Genomic DNA, 16,287 nt, shown 5'->3' on the forward strand with positions numbered 1-16,287 from the left:
AAAATACTTTTTAAGTCCTAATGGACTTTCCAAAATTGAAGTGGACCTCAGTGCGCAGGGAGCTTAATTTGGTCCGATCCGCCGGCCGGCGCTCACTGTCGCATTGCTTGAGGAGCGTCTTTGTGTTTTAGGATGGCTTTACTGTTCCCACTTGCTTCATTTGGAGGCATGATTAGAGTCGATGCAATCCTCAGAGTAACGAGAATGTAATAACGAACGGAGTCAGTTGGCATGCGGGTCATCTCGGCTCATTTCGCGAGGTTCGCCAACCAAATTTCGTCCGATATCCGAAGCAAGAAAATCTCAAATTCTTTGTTCGAATACCGAATTGCTCGAGAACCGGGACGTTCGAAAACAGAGGCTCCACTGTATTTTGTTAAGAATTCTAGGTACATTGAAATTAATGAGATGTTACGGGGACAGACTGAGAATTTGGGGTCATTTATCTTATATACACATAAATGTGTAAATGTTTTCTTTAAATATAATCCAATACACATGAGAAGGATTAGACACTCCAAGTTGTTTTTTTTTGTTTTGTGTGAAAACAAATGAATTAGTACTCATAAATAGACAAACATCTAATTTCACTGAAATGATCATTTTTTGGTTTGTTTGTTTTAAGGGCATACGCCTAGTTTGGAATGACCAAATTTACAAGGGAATTTCTAAAAATGTATTTGTAAATGCAGTGTGTGTGTTTGTTTGGATAATGGCCTAATGCTGATTTCTACTGTATGACAGAATCTGAGAGCATGGTTGCAGAGCTACAACCACCTCCCAACAGTGAGTATTTTATCTTTACATGATTTTCTTTTTGATACTTTCATAACAAAATCAAAGGTGATCAGAGACATTCTACCCAGTTTTCATATTGGCTCTCGGGCACTTTAGCTTTTATCAGGACTAATTGCTTTCCTACCTCAGAGTACTTGAGATTTTTGAATCTTTCGACATCCGCTCTGTAGTCAGTACATGCGCACTACTTTAGTATCAATATGAGTGAGAGCCCAGTTGTCTTTATGCTGACAGATACAATCTGTAGTTATATTAAAAAACACACTAGTGGAAGCAAACAAGTGGACCACCGAGGATACTTGGCAACAAGTTATGATGGATTAAATTCTCAAAAATGCTACATGCTGAGTTCCACCCTTTGTTTTTATATTCCACAGTTAAATACTTGATAATTACTCCAAGAGTCCAAGAATTCTCCCTTACCAAAGATTCTACATTCTACCCAAGACCCACAAGTATTTGGACTGATTCAGTTTTTCCCCCCTCTAATTTCTACATTTCTTGGCTGATCCACCCTTAAACTTTTCATCTTATGCCTACTGATTCCAAGAATTCTCCCTCATGAAAAATTCTACATTCTCCTTATTACAAGTATTTGGACTCATTCAGTTTTTTCCCCTCTAAATTTGACATTTCTTGACTGATTCAAACCATTTCAACTTTTAACTATTCCGTTTATACCAACTGATCTTCCATAACATTCCACAAGTTTTAATTTAGCCTATTAGCCCTCACACGCAATTTCTCCAGAAATTGCATTCTCGAGTTACTCTTTAAAAGAAAGTTTTTGAATATAATTTCTCTCTGACGAATCCAAAATGGTAGCACTTTGCTATTTTGACTGCCAAATGGCTGTGAGGCCTCCCAATCCAAAATAACAGTGATGTCAGAGTTTTCCCATGTATACCTTCTAAAATAGTCCATGATCGTCCATCATAACAATGGGCTTCATTTTTAAGTGTAGATTTTATGCCAACAAATAAAATCTTTGGTTGCACCAACTTTAACCTTAACCCTTTTCTAAAGCGGGAATAAACAGAAGACCAGAACTGCTGGGTAGACAAAATAACTTAATAAGCGTGTTGTGTGGTTTATTTATATAATTACGTTTTTATTTATACAAAGTCACAAATTGACTGGGATCAGCCTACTATTCTAAAGTCAGCAAATATTTTTTTATCTGGAGTCTCATCAATAATTAATACCAGTTTCATCCCTCCATCAAATGCCCGCGAAGGCAGATAATTTTGTTGTTGTTGTTGTTTTTTTGCCTGCCTTCCTCTTCCTGAATCTTACTCATATCTGCTCATTTGTAGGTGGCTTCCGTTACTCCTGTGACATCTGTGGCAAGAAGTATAAATACTACAGCTGCTTCCAGGAACACCGCGACCTGCATGCAGTGGATGGTAACGGAGCAAATTTCAGTGAGCTGAAAGACTAAGAACCACAAACCAAAAATAAGCTTGAGCTAAAGAATGATCCTGAAGGAAATGCTTTATTTCTGGCTAAAGTATATTTGTGACAATTTCGGAATGTACCTTAATGTCAAAACATGTATATTTTTAAGTTGTATTTGGAGTTTAAGGTTTTACATCAATTTTCTGCCCTATTCCCTTCAGATCCATATGAGCAGGTCTTGATACCCATCGATGGCCTTAAAGAAGAGGAGCCGGTTGAATCTTATCCTAAAATTGGACCAAGTAAGACCATTTAATGTCTTCAAATTAAAAATGAAGACTTCCTTCTCATCTGATATCACTATATGTCACTACCATACTTTGTTATCAAATGTCCTTTGTACAATTTACTGATAGAGTAACACAATATATACATCTGTGATGCAATACGTATTCTGTAGTATAATTTCAATTGCGGAAGTAAAGAAAATACTGAATGTTATAATCTCTTTGTACAGAAATACCTTTGGTTCAAATGAATGCCTGACCTCTGTTAATCACTGACACTGAACAGAGACATCTTTCTCTGTAACTATCCCATTTTACAACGTGGACACCTGAAGCAACTCGTGTAAATCTATATGTGCACATTTTTTTATTTTAAAATTAAATAGCTATGGTGATTTGAGGAAAAACGTGCTGTCACCACTCGTATTTTTTTTTCAATCAGACAGAAATGGCTGATTCTTAAAATCACTTCCGCTCCAATTGAAATACTGGTTATGTGCTTACTATACTGTAAGTTTGAGTATTATGTACTACTGTACTTTTTTTAAAATCTTAATTGAAGACATTTTCTGTGCGTGCATTCCCCCTCTTCTGCAGAAACAGGCTGCTTTGTTTGTGAGTACTGTGGGAAGCAGTACAAATATTTCAACCCATACCAGGAGCACGTTGCACTTCACAAACCCATGAGTGAGTCCTTTGTTTTTTGTTTTGTTTTTATTGCTCCTAAGTGAAAGGGGTTTCTGCACTTCTGTAAAATCTGATATAAAATAACCTGAACATTTATTGTCTTTTAATGCCCTTGATTGGCTTATAAATTGAATCTCTTCCCCCATCTCTGCACTATTACTGTGAAGTCAATAATTGGTGGTAAAACACACCGAGCCAGTGTGTCTGTTAACGTGCCTCTGTCTTTTTAGCAAATGATGAACACAAAGCTTTTTGTAGTTAGTAAACTGCACGATAAAGTTCAGCAAGGTTCTGTCTTGGAATACAATGTTTATTGTATTTATTTTTCTCTGTAAAAACTTTTTCTAAATATCCTTTGCAAAATATGCTTAAATCAGCACGATATATTCATTTTGCCTTCTTAATGATACAAAATAGTACTTCTTGATACTGGCAGAAATTATGTGCCGTATAGTGATGAAGTGTTGTTTATTTATAATTCTTCAAAGCATGTGGTTATTTAATACCCATTATCGCTTAATGTTTTTGTGTTTCTCCTTTTAGGCTCCTTTGATTTGACAGCGTCTCGGGTGCAGGAGTGTGGGAGCTTGGACATGAGTAAATTTGGCCACAGCCAAACTGATAAGATAAAAAGTAAGCACATTATTTTTTCTTTTTTGCATTTGTACACCTGCTAAAAAGACAAAGGCAAGTACAACTAGAATTGGCAATTTCTGGAGAAATTGCGTGTGAAGGCGAAGGCACTTCACACTATTGTGGGACTCGAAATGATGATTAAATGAAATAAAAATGGTAAATTAATAATGATGATTAAATAAAATAAAAATAATAAATTAATGATGATGAAAATAATTATTAAAATGTGTTAAAATTGAATGAATGAAAAATTAATGAATAAAAAAATTATCGCCCACCGGGATCGAACTCCCTCGCGGAAGTGGCTCGTGTTCCAAACGCCATTGTATTCTTACTGAGCTAAACAGCGGCTTAGTGTTGCTGTGGTGGAATGATGATATTAAACAAGAAATCGGTAAAAACGGTAAAATGATGTTTTTAACTTAAAATTAAATGAATAACTAAATGAATGATGAAAATAATTATTAAAATTGAATGAATGAAAAATTAATGAATAAAAAAATTATGGCCAAGCGGGACTCGAACTCGCTCGCGGACGTGGCTCGTGTTCAATGGACCATTGTCTTCTTACTGAGCTAAACAGCGACTTAGTGTTGCTGCGGTGGAATGATGATATTAAACAAGAAATAAAAACGGTAAAATGATGTTTTTAACTTAAAATTAAATGAATAACTAAATGGATGAACGGAAAATAAAAAAATAAAAGAGTTAAATAAACGAGTTAAGGAAAGAAATCGTGAAAAAAGTTGTCAGATGTCAAAATTTGAACTCACTCCTGAACGTCGCTCGTGTCTAATGCGCCATTAAGAATGAATGGGGGATTTTAAGGCACAAATTTGCTAATTATGCAAAAACGGTAAATGTTATGAACAAATGAAATACTAGCAGTCATGCCGTGAATTTTTGGAACGTGTGAAAGTTGGAATGGGGTGAATCGGTTAAAGCATGTGGGAGTGGTTAAGTGTCAAAAAAGTGGGAGGAATAAAGTAGGATAATAATAAGAAGAAAAATAAAGTAGAATAACAATAGTGTGAAGGCCTTCGCCTTCACACTAATAAATAGATTGTATACTTAATATTCATCATCTGTGTGATTACGGCATGAGAATGCTTTGAAATTTCAGCAGTGTTGTTCATTTTTGCAACAAGGATGCCATCGGACACCATTGTATTGGTTTCTGTTTTGAACCACAATTGAAAAAAATAGGTCTAATTTTTATTGGCAATTATTATTTTTTTATTACTTTGATCAGATTCAAGTTATTTCTGTGACCACTGTGGGTTTCCTTTCATTAACAGAGGGGTTCGGACCATTTTGTCCACGTGTGTAAATCAGACCCCCAACATGCCTGGCTCTCTCACGGTCACATTTTCAAAAATAGACAGAACAAAAAAAACAACAATCCAGGGATCAACTATTTGTATCCAAGCCATTAAAAATAAATGTTCCATAATTTTACCTTCAAGGATATATATTAAGATGTATAGTATGCTGTAAACTAACATTAAAATTTCATAATGATTTCATGGTTACTTTCAACATAAAAATAAATAAATAAAAACTTTATATGCAGCATTACAATTAGTGTCTACTGTTTTTGCTTTCACACAGGCAGTCAGTTCAGACGGAAACTGGAAAATGCATTGCAGTCTAGTCTTGTTGACACAAACAGCTCTCGGAATTCAAGCGGTGAGTTGTTAATTTCCTAGTTCTTTTTCCTTGCAACAGTAAATTTACAAAATAAAGTGTTTACTCCCTCAAGAAAGCAAGTGTCTGTGTGACGCCTGTGCATACTATTATATCATTAGTTAATCAAAATGCAGAATAAAAGAAGGACGGTACAGTAATATTACCTTCCTCTTCTCATTCTTCTTCCTCTTCACAGGCACCCCAAGCCCTCTGGTGGCCACTTCCTTCCCTACACCTCAGAGTAAGTGCCAGCCCCACCCCTATCTTTCTGCTTTATAGAAATGAACAGTATGCATACACAGCTCTTCATTTCATGTCACTTTTCGTTCTCTGTAAGCCATTGTGAGTCTCTTGTACAAATCTGCTACATTCATCATCACTGAGGAAAGAATGCTTAAGAGGATGAATATTAGGGTTTTTTTTTTCTCCATTGGTTGAAGAGCCCTTTTCCGGTCTTTTCAAAGTATGTCATAATGAGCTTCTCCTCAGAACATAAACAAGACACTTTTCAACACCGTATTGCAAAATTTATCACGTTGACCTCTGACACCAAGGGATTTTAATACTACTACTTACACACTTACATGATTTTTTTGCTGTTTTGCATTGGCTGCCTCAACTTTTGTACAAGCCGTATCAATCCAGAATTTTTTACTCTTTGTTTTTGTCTTAAACTGTGATTATATTTCCTATGTTTGGTATGCCGCTACACCAAAAATGTTGTTTCTGGACACACGTCCACTCAGGATACATTGTAACTATTTTGGCCGAGCATGCAACACCAACACCTTCTCATGTCCAAAATATTTGAAATCCTGTCAGCTGCGCACCCATTATAAATGCTTTTGACTACAGGAAACAAAAAAGACAAAAACAATTCTTGAGCCCTCTGTAGTAGGGATGCACTATAACTATCGGACCAATATTGGGGGAAAGCGACAATGTCAACATAACTGGACCGTTAACAACAGCCACATCAAATACACCATCATTATTAGTCTGATTACTGATACTTCAGTGAGCCTCACATAGCAAATAAATAATGGCACAGCTGAGCGCAACTTCCGGAGTAGCAGTGATTTGTTCCAATGGCTTTCGTTTTCCCACAGCAATTTATTCAAACAATTTTTGTTTTCTTTTCTGAATATCACAATCCCCCCCCCCCGTTGCATTTCAAAATGCCTTGCACGTCCTAGGAACTTGTTAGACTGTTTGCGGTTGGACAGTATTAACAACTTGGAGTTGAAACTAAGGCGACAAAGAGCAGTTTTGTTTAATATGTAGCCCGGGTGAAAAGAGTGCTGATAATCGGTGCAGTCCTCTGGAATGAGAATTCCCAAAGGATTAGTCTGAAAACAACCAACGTAGATGTGTTCCTTTCATTTTGTGGACAAAAATGCTCACGGGGCAACTTGCACATCAAACTTGGTGTTTGCGTTACTCACAAAAGACCACCAGAGACCATCTAAAGATTGAGAGCAGTGTCACAAGAACATCAGGTATGATTTTTATGTTTATGGGGACACAACACATATTAGTCAGGCAGCATTTTTTGTTCTCATGTGACATGCATATGGACTAGTGCTGGTCAGTAATAATAATGAACAGTTTCAGCACAGATATAACCGATTCAAAGTTTCTGCGGCTAGTATGTACCAGGTATCCCCTTTTTTTTTGTGGGGGGGGGGAACGCACATGATGTATAGCAGGATTGATTCAGTTTAGGGTTTGACTGAGTCCCACGTCTGCTTTAAGGTAGTTAAGACTGCATCTAATCACAATGAGGCCAACTTTATCTCTGGCAAGTTTCTGATACACATCAGAGCTTTTGAGATTGCTCACCATTTCAAGTAGTCAAACACGTGACTGTCCACTTTCTGATGTAATCTTCCCTACCCTACATTTGTCATCATGTATGATGTTTTTATTAATCCATACAAGATTATGTTTTTGACAATAATTTGGACAAATGTTCTAATAGTGTACAATGTCTTGTTTGGCAAATGGCAAAAGGTTTGGTAAAGTCGATTCGTTGAGTTAAAAAAAAAAAGAGAAGCATGCTGAGTTAAGTGGTATGTTTTAATCAGGTGTTTTACTTTGTATGTGGTTTTCAGAAATCAGATTCTCAGAGATGGCAAAGACTGTATCATGACGAGACAAAAACAATTTGTTGCAACTCTTGTGTAACATACATTTGTAGGTTTTGTATTGGTCTGTGTCCTATTGTAGTTTGAGCTTAATTTGTCATTTTTGTGGTTTTTATATATTTTTTGAGGGGTGCTTGGTTTCCACGGCCAATTTGCTACTCAGTTTGAGTCACCACTGATTGGTGTATAGTGTGCAGTATAGGAAAATAAGGTAGTGGTTATCGGGAGGAGGGAAAAAAACAGTTATCGTGCATCCCTTCCCGACTCAGTAGTTTTGATCATATAGGCCTGCACGTGGCATAGATGGAAGCAGCTAGATGCACTAGCATTTGCTCTTTTGTCACCAAAGAGAGATTCAACTCTCTTCTGGGCCTTGTGATTTTTTAGAACCCTACACTTGTGGTGCCTGTGGCATCCAGTTCCAGTTCTACAACAACCTGCTGGAGCACATGCAGTCCCACGCTGGTGAGTCCACTCCCACAAATGCATGTTGAAGCTCAGCAGCGAAGCAAGCACTCAATTTCAAATGGCTGCAATTGATGTGAAAGTATTTAAAACAAAAATGTTTTAGGCATCAAGTTCTCCCATGTGGTTGTTGCAGATCTGGTTCTGGGACACATGGTTCAGATGACTGTTTTTTTTTTTTTTTTCTCTTTTCTTCCGAGTAGTATAATCAGATAGCTGTGCGATGGCTTAGTCATAATATTTGTTCTCAACATAAAGTGTGTTCGTTGATGTGCGAGTTTCAGAGATAACTTAGGCGTATCCAGGATTTATAATTATTTTTGGATTATTATTACCGTCCATTTTATTTTTCATTTTCCACTGCTTTGTTTTGCCGTTCGGGCCACTCATCAAATTAATCTGACAGCATTTGTCAGATCTGCATGTGAGAACTGATTGTTGAAATTATTCATCTGACATTTTATTTTAAATCCGGACCATATTTGAAACATTCACATTTCCTCACTCACTTTGTTTCTGTGTTGCAGTGCCTATATTTGTAGCTTCTTTTCCTTTTTATTTTATTATTATTTTTAACTTCAACATTTTTCTTCAATTTCAAGATTGCAATATCACAGTCGATTTTGTTACTCTGTATTTTCCTCAGCTGACAACGAGAACCATACCAAAGGGGACTCTCCAAAAGCCTCCTCAGCCTCGGGTCCTCAGGAGCCACTGTGGAGAGTGTCTCCGGCTCAGCCTCCCCATCCTCCAGTCAAACTACAAATACAACCTCAAAGTCTCGTCCAGCGGAACCACAATGTCAACCGTACGTTTTTAGTAAATGTATACATGCATACAGTGCAAGTGATACCTCAAAATTACTCAAGACTACATTTTAATTATGAATTTGCTTTAAAAGCCACCCAGAAATGCACGATAAGTCTTTGACAATTACAACTCAATCAAGGTTCATTGTGACCCGTTTTAATTGTATTTTCTTAAATGGCATTTCTTTGTGACCAGATAATAATGGGCTGCCTGAGAAGGAGCGGCTACAGGTGGCTGAACGTCTCTTACGGGTAATGTGTTCTGATCTGAACATGCTCAACGTGCTCAACAGCAAGGACTTCCTCAAGCTGGCACAGACGCTGGTTGACACGGGGGCACGTCACGGTGCCTACTCAACCCGTGACGTCCTCGGCAACATGAGTGCCTTGGCGCTGCGTCAGCTGCCCCGCATGTACAACCAGGTCAAGGTCAAGGTGACATGCGCCCTCGGCTCCAATGCTTCGCTTGGCATTGCAGTTACCTGCCACTCCCAGACAACGGGCCCGGACGCTTGCTACGTTCTGACGGCGTACCAAGTGGAGGGTTCAAGACTGAAACGTTACGTACTTGGAGTGCGGGAGGCGGAACTAAGGGAGGGACCGGAGCAGATTCACCACTGGGTCCAGAATGTGTTGTCTGAGTTTGTGATGTCAGACATTCGCACTGTGTACGTGGCAGAGCCCCGGGTGTCGGCTGCCGGATTCGGGGCGTCTTCACTCGGTGGCAGGGGCAGGATATGCTTGCGCTGCGCAGGATGTTCGCTCGGGGCAGTGGTCCAGGCAGTCCTGGGGAAACGTAGCCTGCAGGCTCGAGGCCTTCACGACCTAGCCGAACTCCTCGCCACGTGCAAAGACATCTCCGGCTCCACCACACTGACGCTGAGGGAGGAGCAGTACACCAACACTTCCCTAAGCATGAATGAAGAGGGAGCGCAGGGCAGCGCTGCCCAGTGCCCCACCCCTCCCTGTTGGGACCGTACGGCCGAAGCGCTCCTGCAGGTCCACGCCCACTTTGAGCACATCTGTGAGACGTACGGACGCAGTAAGTCCACAGCACCGCTTCTCCAGGGCCTCAACAAGCATTTGCTCGGCACGCTGACTTGTCTGCTGGCCCCTCTGCGCCTGGCGGCACTTGAACTGAGCAGCCAAAGGAGGCCCACCCTGCAGCAGGTACTACCCGTATACTTGCGTCTTGAGAAGTTCTTCACTTCCAAAGCTGGAGAAGCAGGAACTGGCATGGCCAGCAAACTCTGCCACTACTTCCTAGAAGCACTCAAGGAGAATTTTAAGGTAATGTATTTCCTAAATAAGTGTTTCCTAAATCATCGCAAATGTTTTTGTTGGCACGATTTTTAATCTCTATTGATAATTCCTATGAGAAATTGAAGAACTGCGACACTGTAAGATTAATATTTTTTTGCAGAGCATAAAGAATATACGCCTTTGCGTATTATCTAAATGTTTCCAAAGTTCAACTTGGAGTGGCATTTACGGAATAAAGCCCCTTTTTTGTGAATTTTTCAAGTTTTGTTAACTGCTGCTTCATATTGTGAGGCAAGTTGAACTGAGTTCACCGCCACAACACAGCACTTTATCTCAAGTTTCCAATTGCAAAGTAGTATCACTTGTATCTCAAAATACCACTGCATTTGTAATAAATGAACAATTTGAGTGAAATTAGATCATTTCGTGGCACCCGTGATTATCTCGCTTGGCACTCTGGGACGAATCACTGCTGTAAATTTGATGGATAAATTATGGCAATGATACGAGAAACAACCATCTTGTCCTCAGGTTGAGCGAGCCCACCAAGTGGCCATGGTGTTGGACCCTCAACTCAAGCTGCGTTCAGTTCCTGCTTACCAGCACGAGGACATAATCTCCCGAGCGTGCGAACTTGCGGCCGAACCTAGGGACGGCGGCATGACCGCTGCCGGAGCATCCTGCGGCGAGGAGCGGGACAATGAAGGCCCGCCCATGCCCAAAATAACCCGAGTCGAGGGAGCCGGAAACAATGGCGGCCTTTCGAGGGTGACGTTGTCCACCAGCGACGAGAGTCAAAGACACGTCAGGCAAGAGATCTTCCAGTACTTGGCGGAGCCTCTTCTCCAAGGCACCACCGATCTCTTCCAATACTGGAGCTCCACAATGGGCGACAGGTTTCCCAGGCTTGCTCGCCTGGCACTGTGGCTCCTGGCCGTGCCGGCGGTAGGCATTCGCAGCGAATGCGTAACGGTGTGCGAGCAGAGCCTGGCCATGAAGAGGAGGCAGCAGGTAACCGCTGAAGAAATGAACAAACTCATTTTCCTTCGCTCCAACATGGGCTAACCGACCAAACCTTCACCTTCCACCACAGACTTATTTATATAATATAGGTTTAGAGCGACTGTAAAACTAAACTTGTGTGGAAAGACTGAAAATCATTTTAGATCGCAAGGACTTGGAACATTAAGGCTTGTCACATACTGTATGACACACTGACATGGAGGTGTTCAGTGCTTTAGGGATGAAACAGTAGCTGTATCAGGTGAGCTTCTTTGTTCTGGCCTGAAGACTCAACTGCTTTAAAGGCTACATGCTGTTAGACTTACATGATGGCAGGTAAGGTCAGTAAGAGTGAGGTCGGTGACACACAAGCGGTTCAGAAATTTCACTGCCTTTTGCACCTTTTGAGTCTACCAAATTTGTGGCAATGCCACAGAAATTGAAATTATTTCAGCAACCTACCCCCAAAGCTGCTAAACTCACCTTTGTACTAAGTTTTTTGATTCTTTACTTTGGTTGGAATTACACGGCAGGTCTACATCAGTGGCTAGTTCTGATTTAACACGTACAGGATTTTTGATTTGAAGGTAGCCAGTTGCATGCCTTTTTTTTTTTTTTTTTTTTAATATATATTTCCACTTCCATGACACACATCGATAAGAGAAAATCAGAATTGTATCCTGCTGTGTAAATCCAGTTTCCTGCTGCTACTTGTGCTAGCCGCACTGCTTGGATTGTAGGCACACGCGACAACTCTGATCCGACATTTGGTCAGTCATACTTAGGGTACAGCCAAACTTGTATTTAATATATTTAAATCACTAGGCAGTTTTAGCTTGCTCACTGTAGAGAAACATGCCGACCTGCTGTTGATTTTGAATATGGTGTTGTTTTTATTTACAGGCAAATGACAGTAATGTGAATAGCCACAGTTCTGGTAATTACATAAGTCCTAGACGCTTGTTTTATTTGATCAATAGAAGTTAGTCTTCCTTAAGCGGGGCTTCATTTGTTAATTTCTTAAGGCAATAAGCAAAAGTGTATGGTTATGGAAGGGCAAACAAAAAAATCCACACAACAGACGCGCTGCTCCCACCGTCAATCACTTTCTCGTTTTGTGGAAATCAAAACAGAAATGTCCCTCAAAGGAATAATTAAGCCTGCCATCTCCCTCATTAATAATGTCTAGTACCTTTTTTTTTTTTTTTTTTTGGGTGGGGGCAGGCAAATACCTCCTTAAATTGCCTTGGATGAATGGAAGCAGCATTGTCTGGGGCTTTATATCACTTCCCTTTTTCCAAGAAAAAATGCCTTTATGTTGCTAATTTATCGCCTTCTCAGCGACATCCCATCTATTTGTATTTATTGTTGTAGCTTTTCAAAGCAAGTTTGACTGACTGTTGTAAACAGTGACCTCTAGTGGTTAATGCACGATGGACAAATTAAGTGCTTTTGCCCCCCCCCCCAATAATATGAAAAGTCCATAATTGTCTTCAAATGCTATCCTTATATATTCTCCGGTATTCTATTCAAACAGTGAATAATTTGTATTTAAGCTTCACAAAATGCTATGGACATCACACATTTTCAAAATTTATGATTTTTAGAAAACATTTTTCTTAGTTTATTGAAAATTACACAGATATTACCATTCACTCTTTTTTTTTCTTTTAAAATTGTCTATTTGCGAGGCACCGAGCACCCTGATTTAGTACAATAGAGTACATCTTTATTTATATAGCGCGTCCACATTTGAAGACCTTCCTTGAAAAACTTTTAATGAGCTATCAATTAACATTGTAATTTTTATGTCTAAAAATGTTCTGTATATTTATATCACATGCATTTCTTTATTCAATGAAGAATCGTTTTCATAAGTTTTTCGTATTATGCATTATTCTCAGAATCCTAAACAGGTTCCAAGCAACTTTTTAACATCTGTGAATATGTGGTTGTCAACATACCCCATAGCTCAAGAATTGCAGAGCACTCCCTTGAATTTGCTCATTTTTAAGCCCTGTGTCATGAAAGTGAGCCAGCTATCATCCTCAGCCTCAGACTGCTAACTCAATGAAAGATTTTCAGCAAAAGGCAAATAAGTTAGGCCCAGTACAAAAGCAATCGAACTCTTTTTGTGCGTTCCCATTTAAAAAAGTTAAATGCCCAACTATCTTGTCCTTCCGGCTGAGGTGTGTTAAAGAGTTGATTTGTCTCAATAGTAGGGTCTAAAAGTGGGTGATGTCGACAATCTTTAAAAATTAAACGTGTTCAAACTTTAAGACCAAAAATCTTGACGTCTCTGGGGAAAGCCGACCACTCTTGTGCTATTTGACTCTGAGAACTGTGACGTGAACTAAATGTAGCCAAACAAAGAAGCGCCAGTAAATTGAAAATTAAACAAAAAAGTCCTGTCGATACTGTTTTATTCTGGTACTGTATACCTTAGTTTCCTTGATGACAAGTTTTGTTTTTGTCTGGTCTTCTCCAGAAACATTCTGGTAACATAAGCACGTATTCGAAAGCGTCCAGTTTTTGTATTATTTCGTATATTAACACTGGCCAACAGCATAATTTTTTTAATCAGGGATGGATTTATGTGTTGCTAAATCGTGATACTAATTTTAACAATGCCTTCACTTTTTTTCTTTAAGCACATCACTTTTTGAGATATTTTCACTTGACCTATAAAAGCTTGCGCAATACGAGTGTTATCATCTGTTGTAATTTATAGGTAAGACGTTTAAAAAAAATTGCCTTTTGCTCATCCTAACCTTTAATTTATACATATTACAACATGTCTTACATCTTATATGATTATTATTCTGAAAACCTGATGTGCCAGAGAAAATTAATGGGGGCAATTTTGGAATCAGCGCAAAAAAAATGGAAATGTTGCATCGCTGATTAAAAAGAAATACTTAAAAATTGTAAAAATGTGTTGACCATTATCACAGAAAATCACACATGAAACGTTGCATCGCTGATTTAAAAAAAAATTAAAAATGTGATGAACATTATCACAGCAAAACTAAAAAAAAAAACTGCCTGTCACATCCTTTTAAGATTTGAAAATGCTTGTGAGTCACGTATACTTGCAAGCAATAATTAAAAAAAATTAAAAAAGGGGTCAATTTTCACATGCCACATTTACGTAAATGATTTGTAAAAAAAAAAAAAAAAAAAAAAAATAGCAAAGCTAATCTTAGTGGTCTTCTGTGGACTTTCACCAGCACCCGTGCTGGTTGCAGTCAAATCATGCACTCCATTTCACCTCAGTCAATGCCATACTACATATTAACTATACTATAGGGTTATCACTTAATCCTTGCCTGTGATTGCCGTTTTTAAATATATTTGAAATAAGTACAGGAAAAATGTACTTTATTCAAAATATACCAATTCAATGGTTTACCTCAATATTTAACAGGTAGTGTTGCTGCTCATTGTAAAAAAACAAAAACAAAAAAAACAAACATTAAAAATGGTTTAAACTTAGAGCTTTTTCTTTGTGCCGGGAATAGATGAAGGGATTTGTAGTAGCGTTTTTTTTTTTTGTAAACTATGTACTTTAAATAGGATATGCTCTGGGACAAAATGCCATTAGTTGACGTCATGATGCTCGCGTCGACATAATCGAACCCCAGATCTAGCGTGGATTTTTGTGTTTTTGCTGAAATGAGAATTCTATCATAAAATAATTATGCATGCTTTTTAATAAGGTTATAAGATTTACAATTTGAAGCCAGTTTTTCTTTTTTTCATGTCAGACTGTATTTAGCCTCTCGGGTGTGGAGGGAGGCGGCCAAGGTACTGCTGATTGTGGTCGACATCATCCGTTTTCCCAGGACGTATTATGTAAATACGAAATAACTGCTGTTTTTATGCCATGAGGGGGGCACCATCAATTTCGAGACACAGTAGGGAGCGCCGATAACATTATACCTCTTTTTTCTACAGTAGCGTTTTAAGGAAAAACAACAAAAACAAGTCTTTTGATACGATCAAAGAACTCTTAGACACTTAGATACTGTTAGGCCAGCCACTCTAAGTTTGATTTTAACTTATTCAGACGTCAGTTGTAAAAATATGCTAACACTGAGAAGTGTTCTCCTTTACCTTCTAGTCTGCGATATCAGATCAGGTCAACAATCGTGTGTTGCTTTTAATCCTATTTTACAGGCGTTTTTATTCATTTTCTACTGTTATACAATACGTTTGATCCTTTTTTTTCTTCTTCTTCTTCTTTCTGTGTAGATTCCCACCTGAGTTGTCTTATTAGTAAGCCTAATTTATACTTTTGTAGCAACACTATTTTTATATAACTACAAAACAAGGGTTCAATGTCTTTTGGTTTTATGTCTTCTAATGGCAGCGCTGTTCAAAACTATTTCTGGACTACATAACCCACTGTAGTATGTGATGTGTGAATAAAATCCTAATCTGTGTCTGAAATGTGTACATGATGCCATTCTTGGGTTGACGTGTTTAAACTAAAGACGGCTTGTGCATGAGAAGCATCATCGCAATTTTACAGATTTGGAGCAATCTTGTCAGGAAAAGTGGGTAGATATCGTATTAATTCCTGATGTACCATGCACCAAAACTGTCTCTGCAATTCTTCAACAGAATAATTTTTTACAATGGCCTAAATTATATTTTGTTTCTCTGACGTAGATATTAGATTGATATAGATTTTTGGGATGAATGGCATCCTTTTTTTCTTTTTTAGATGAATAATTAATTAATATGTTAATACTGTGAAGGTGGGATTTCTCTGTGATTCCCATAAAGGATTTTAAATTGTCAGTGACAAGCAGAACAATTCAATATTCTTCCACTAGATGGCAAAGTGAGCACGAGCCTGTGTGATTAACCTGTTATATCCATGCAAGAGCTTTATTTTCAAATAAGTCAACTAAATAGTTGAGAGTAGATTGAGACGATAATTGTTTCAGTACATAAATATTTTTTATCATCTTTGGGTTGGTAGTATCCCATGAGCTTTTTTTTTTTGTCAAAGAACATGACCTTTATACTATACTCAACCGCTAGATGGCAGTGTCCCTTTAGATTTAACCTACAACCTGGTCCAGAGTCACTTAAAAG

At 38.4% G+C, this 16,287-nt stretch overlaps 1 protein-coding gene across 11 annotated transcripts in view; it reads left to right on the top strand.

Moving 5' to 3' along the window:
• The window catches only part of znf618 (zinc finger protein 618), a 42,532-nt gene extending 26,899 nt beyond the window's left edge, over positions 1 to 15,633 (top strand). For 6 of the 11 annotated variants that reach the window (XM_085925949.1, XM_085925940.1, XM_085925944.1 and 3 more), the window contains 12 exons: positions 745 to 786; positions 1,176 to 1,253; positions 2,115 to 2,222; positions 2,418 to 2,498; positions 3,081 to 3,170; positions 3,714 to 3,803; positions 5,418 to 5,495; positions 5,692 to 5,736; positions 8,030 to 8,107; positions 8,754 to 8,915; positions 9,113 to 10,206; positions 10,711 to 15,633. In XM_085925949.1, coding sequence (XP_085782075.1) covers positions 745 to 786; positions 1,176 to 1,253; positions 2,115 to 2,222; positions 2,418 to 2,498; positions 3,081 to 3,170; positions 3,714 to 3,803; positions 5,418 to 5,495; positions 5,692 to 5,736; positions 8,030 to 8,107; positions 8,754 to 8,915; positions 9,113 to 10,206; positions 10,711 to 11,244 — 2,480 coding nt within the window. In that variant the 3' untranslated portion in view covers positions 11,245 to 15,633. The remainder of the gene's footprint in view (positions 1 to 744; positions 787 to 1,175; positions 1,254 to 2,114; positions 2,223 to 2,417; positions 2,499 to 3,080; positions 3,171 to 3,713; positions 3,804 to 5,417; positions 5,496 to 5,691; positions 5,737 to 8,029; positions 8,108 to 8,753; positions 8,916 to 9,112; positions 10,207 to 10,710) is intronic. The other 5 variants (XM_085925946.1, XM_085925951.1, XM_085925942.1 and 2 more) reach the window with 4 other exon arrangements.
• Positions 15,634 to 16,287: the final 654 nt, after the last annotated feature.

The sequence above is a fragment of the Syngnathus leptorhynchus genome, chromosome 12 (assembly GCF_054491065.1).
Source record: "Syngnathus leptorhynchus isolate UIUO chromosome 12, UIUO_Slep, whole genome shotgun sequence".
NCBI classification, from domain to species: domain Eukaryota; kingdom Metazoa; phylum Chordata; class Actinopteri; order Syngnathiformes; family Syngnathidae; genus Syngnathus; species Syngnathus leptorhynchus.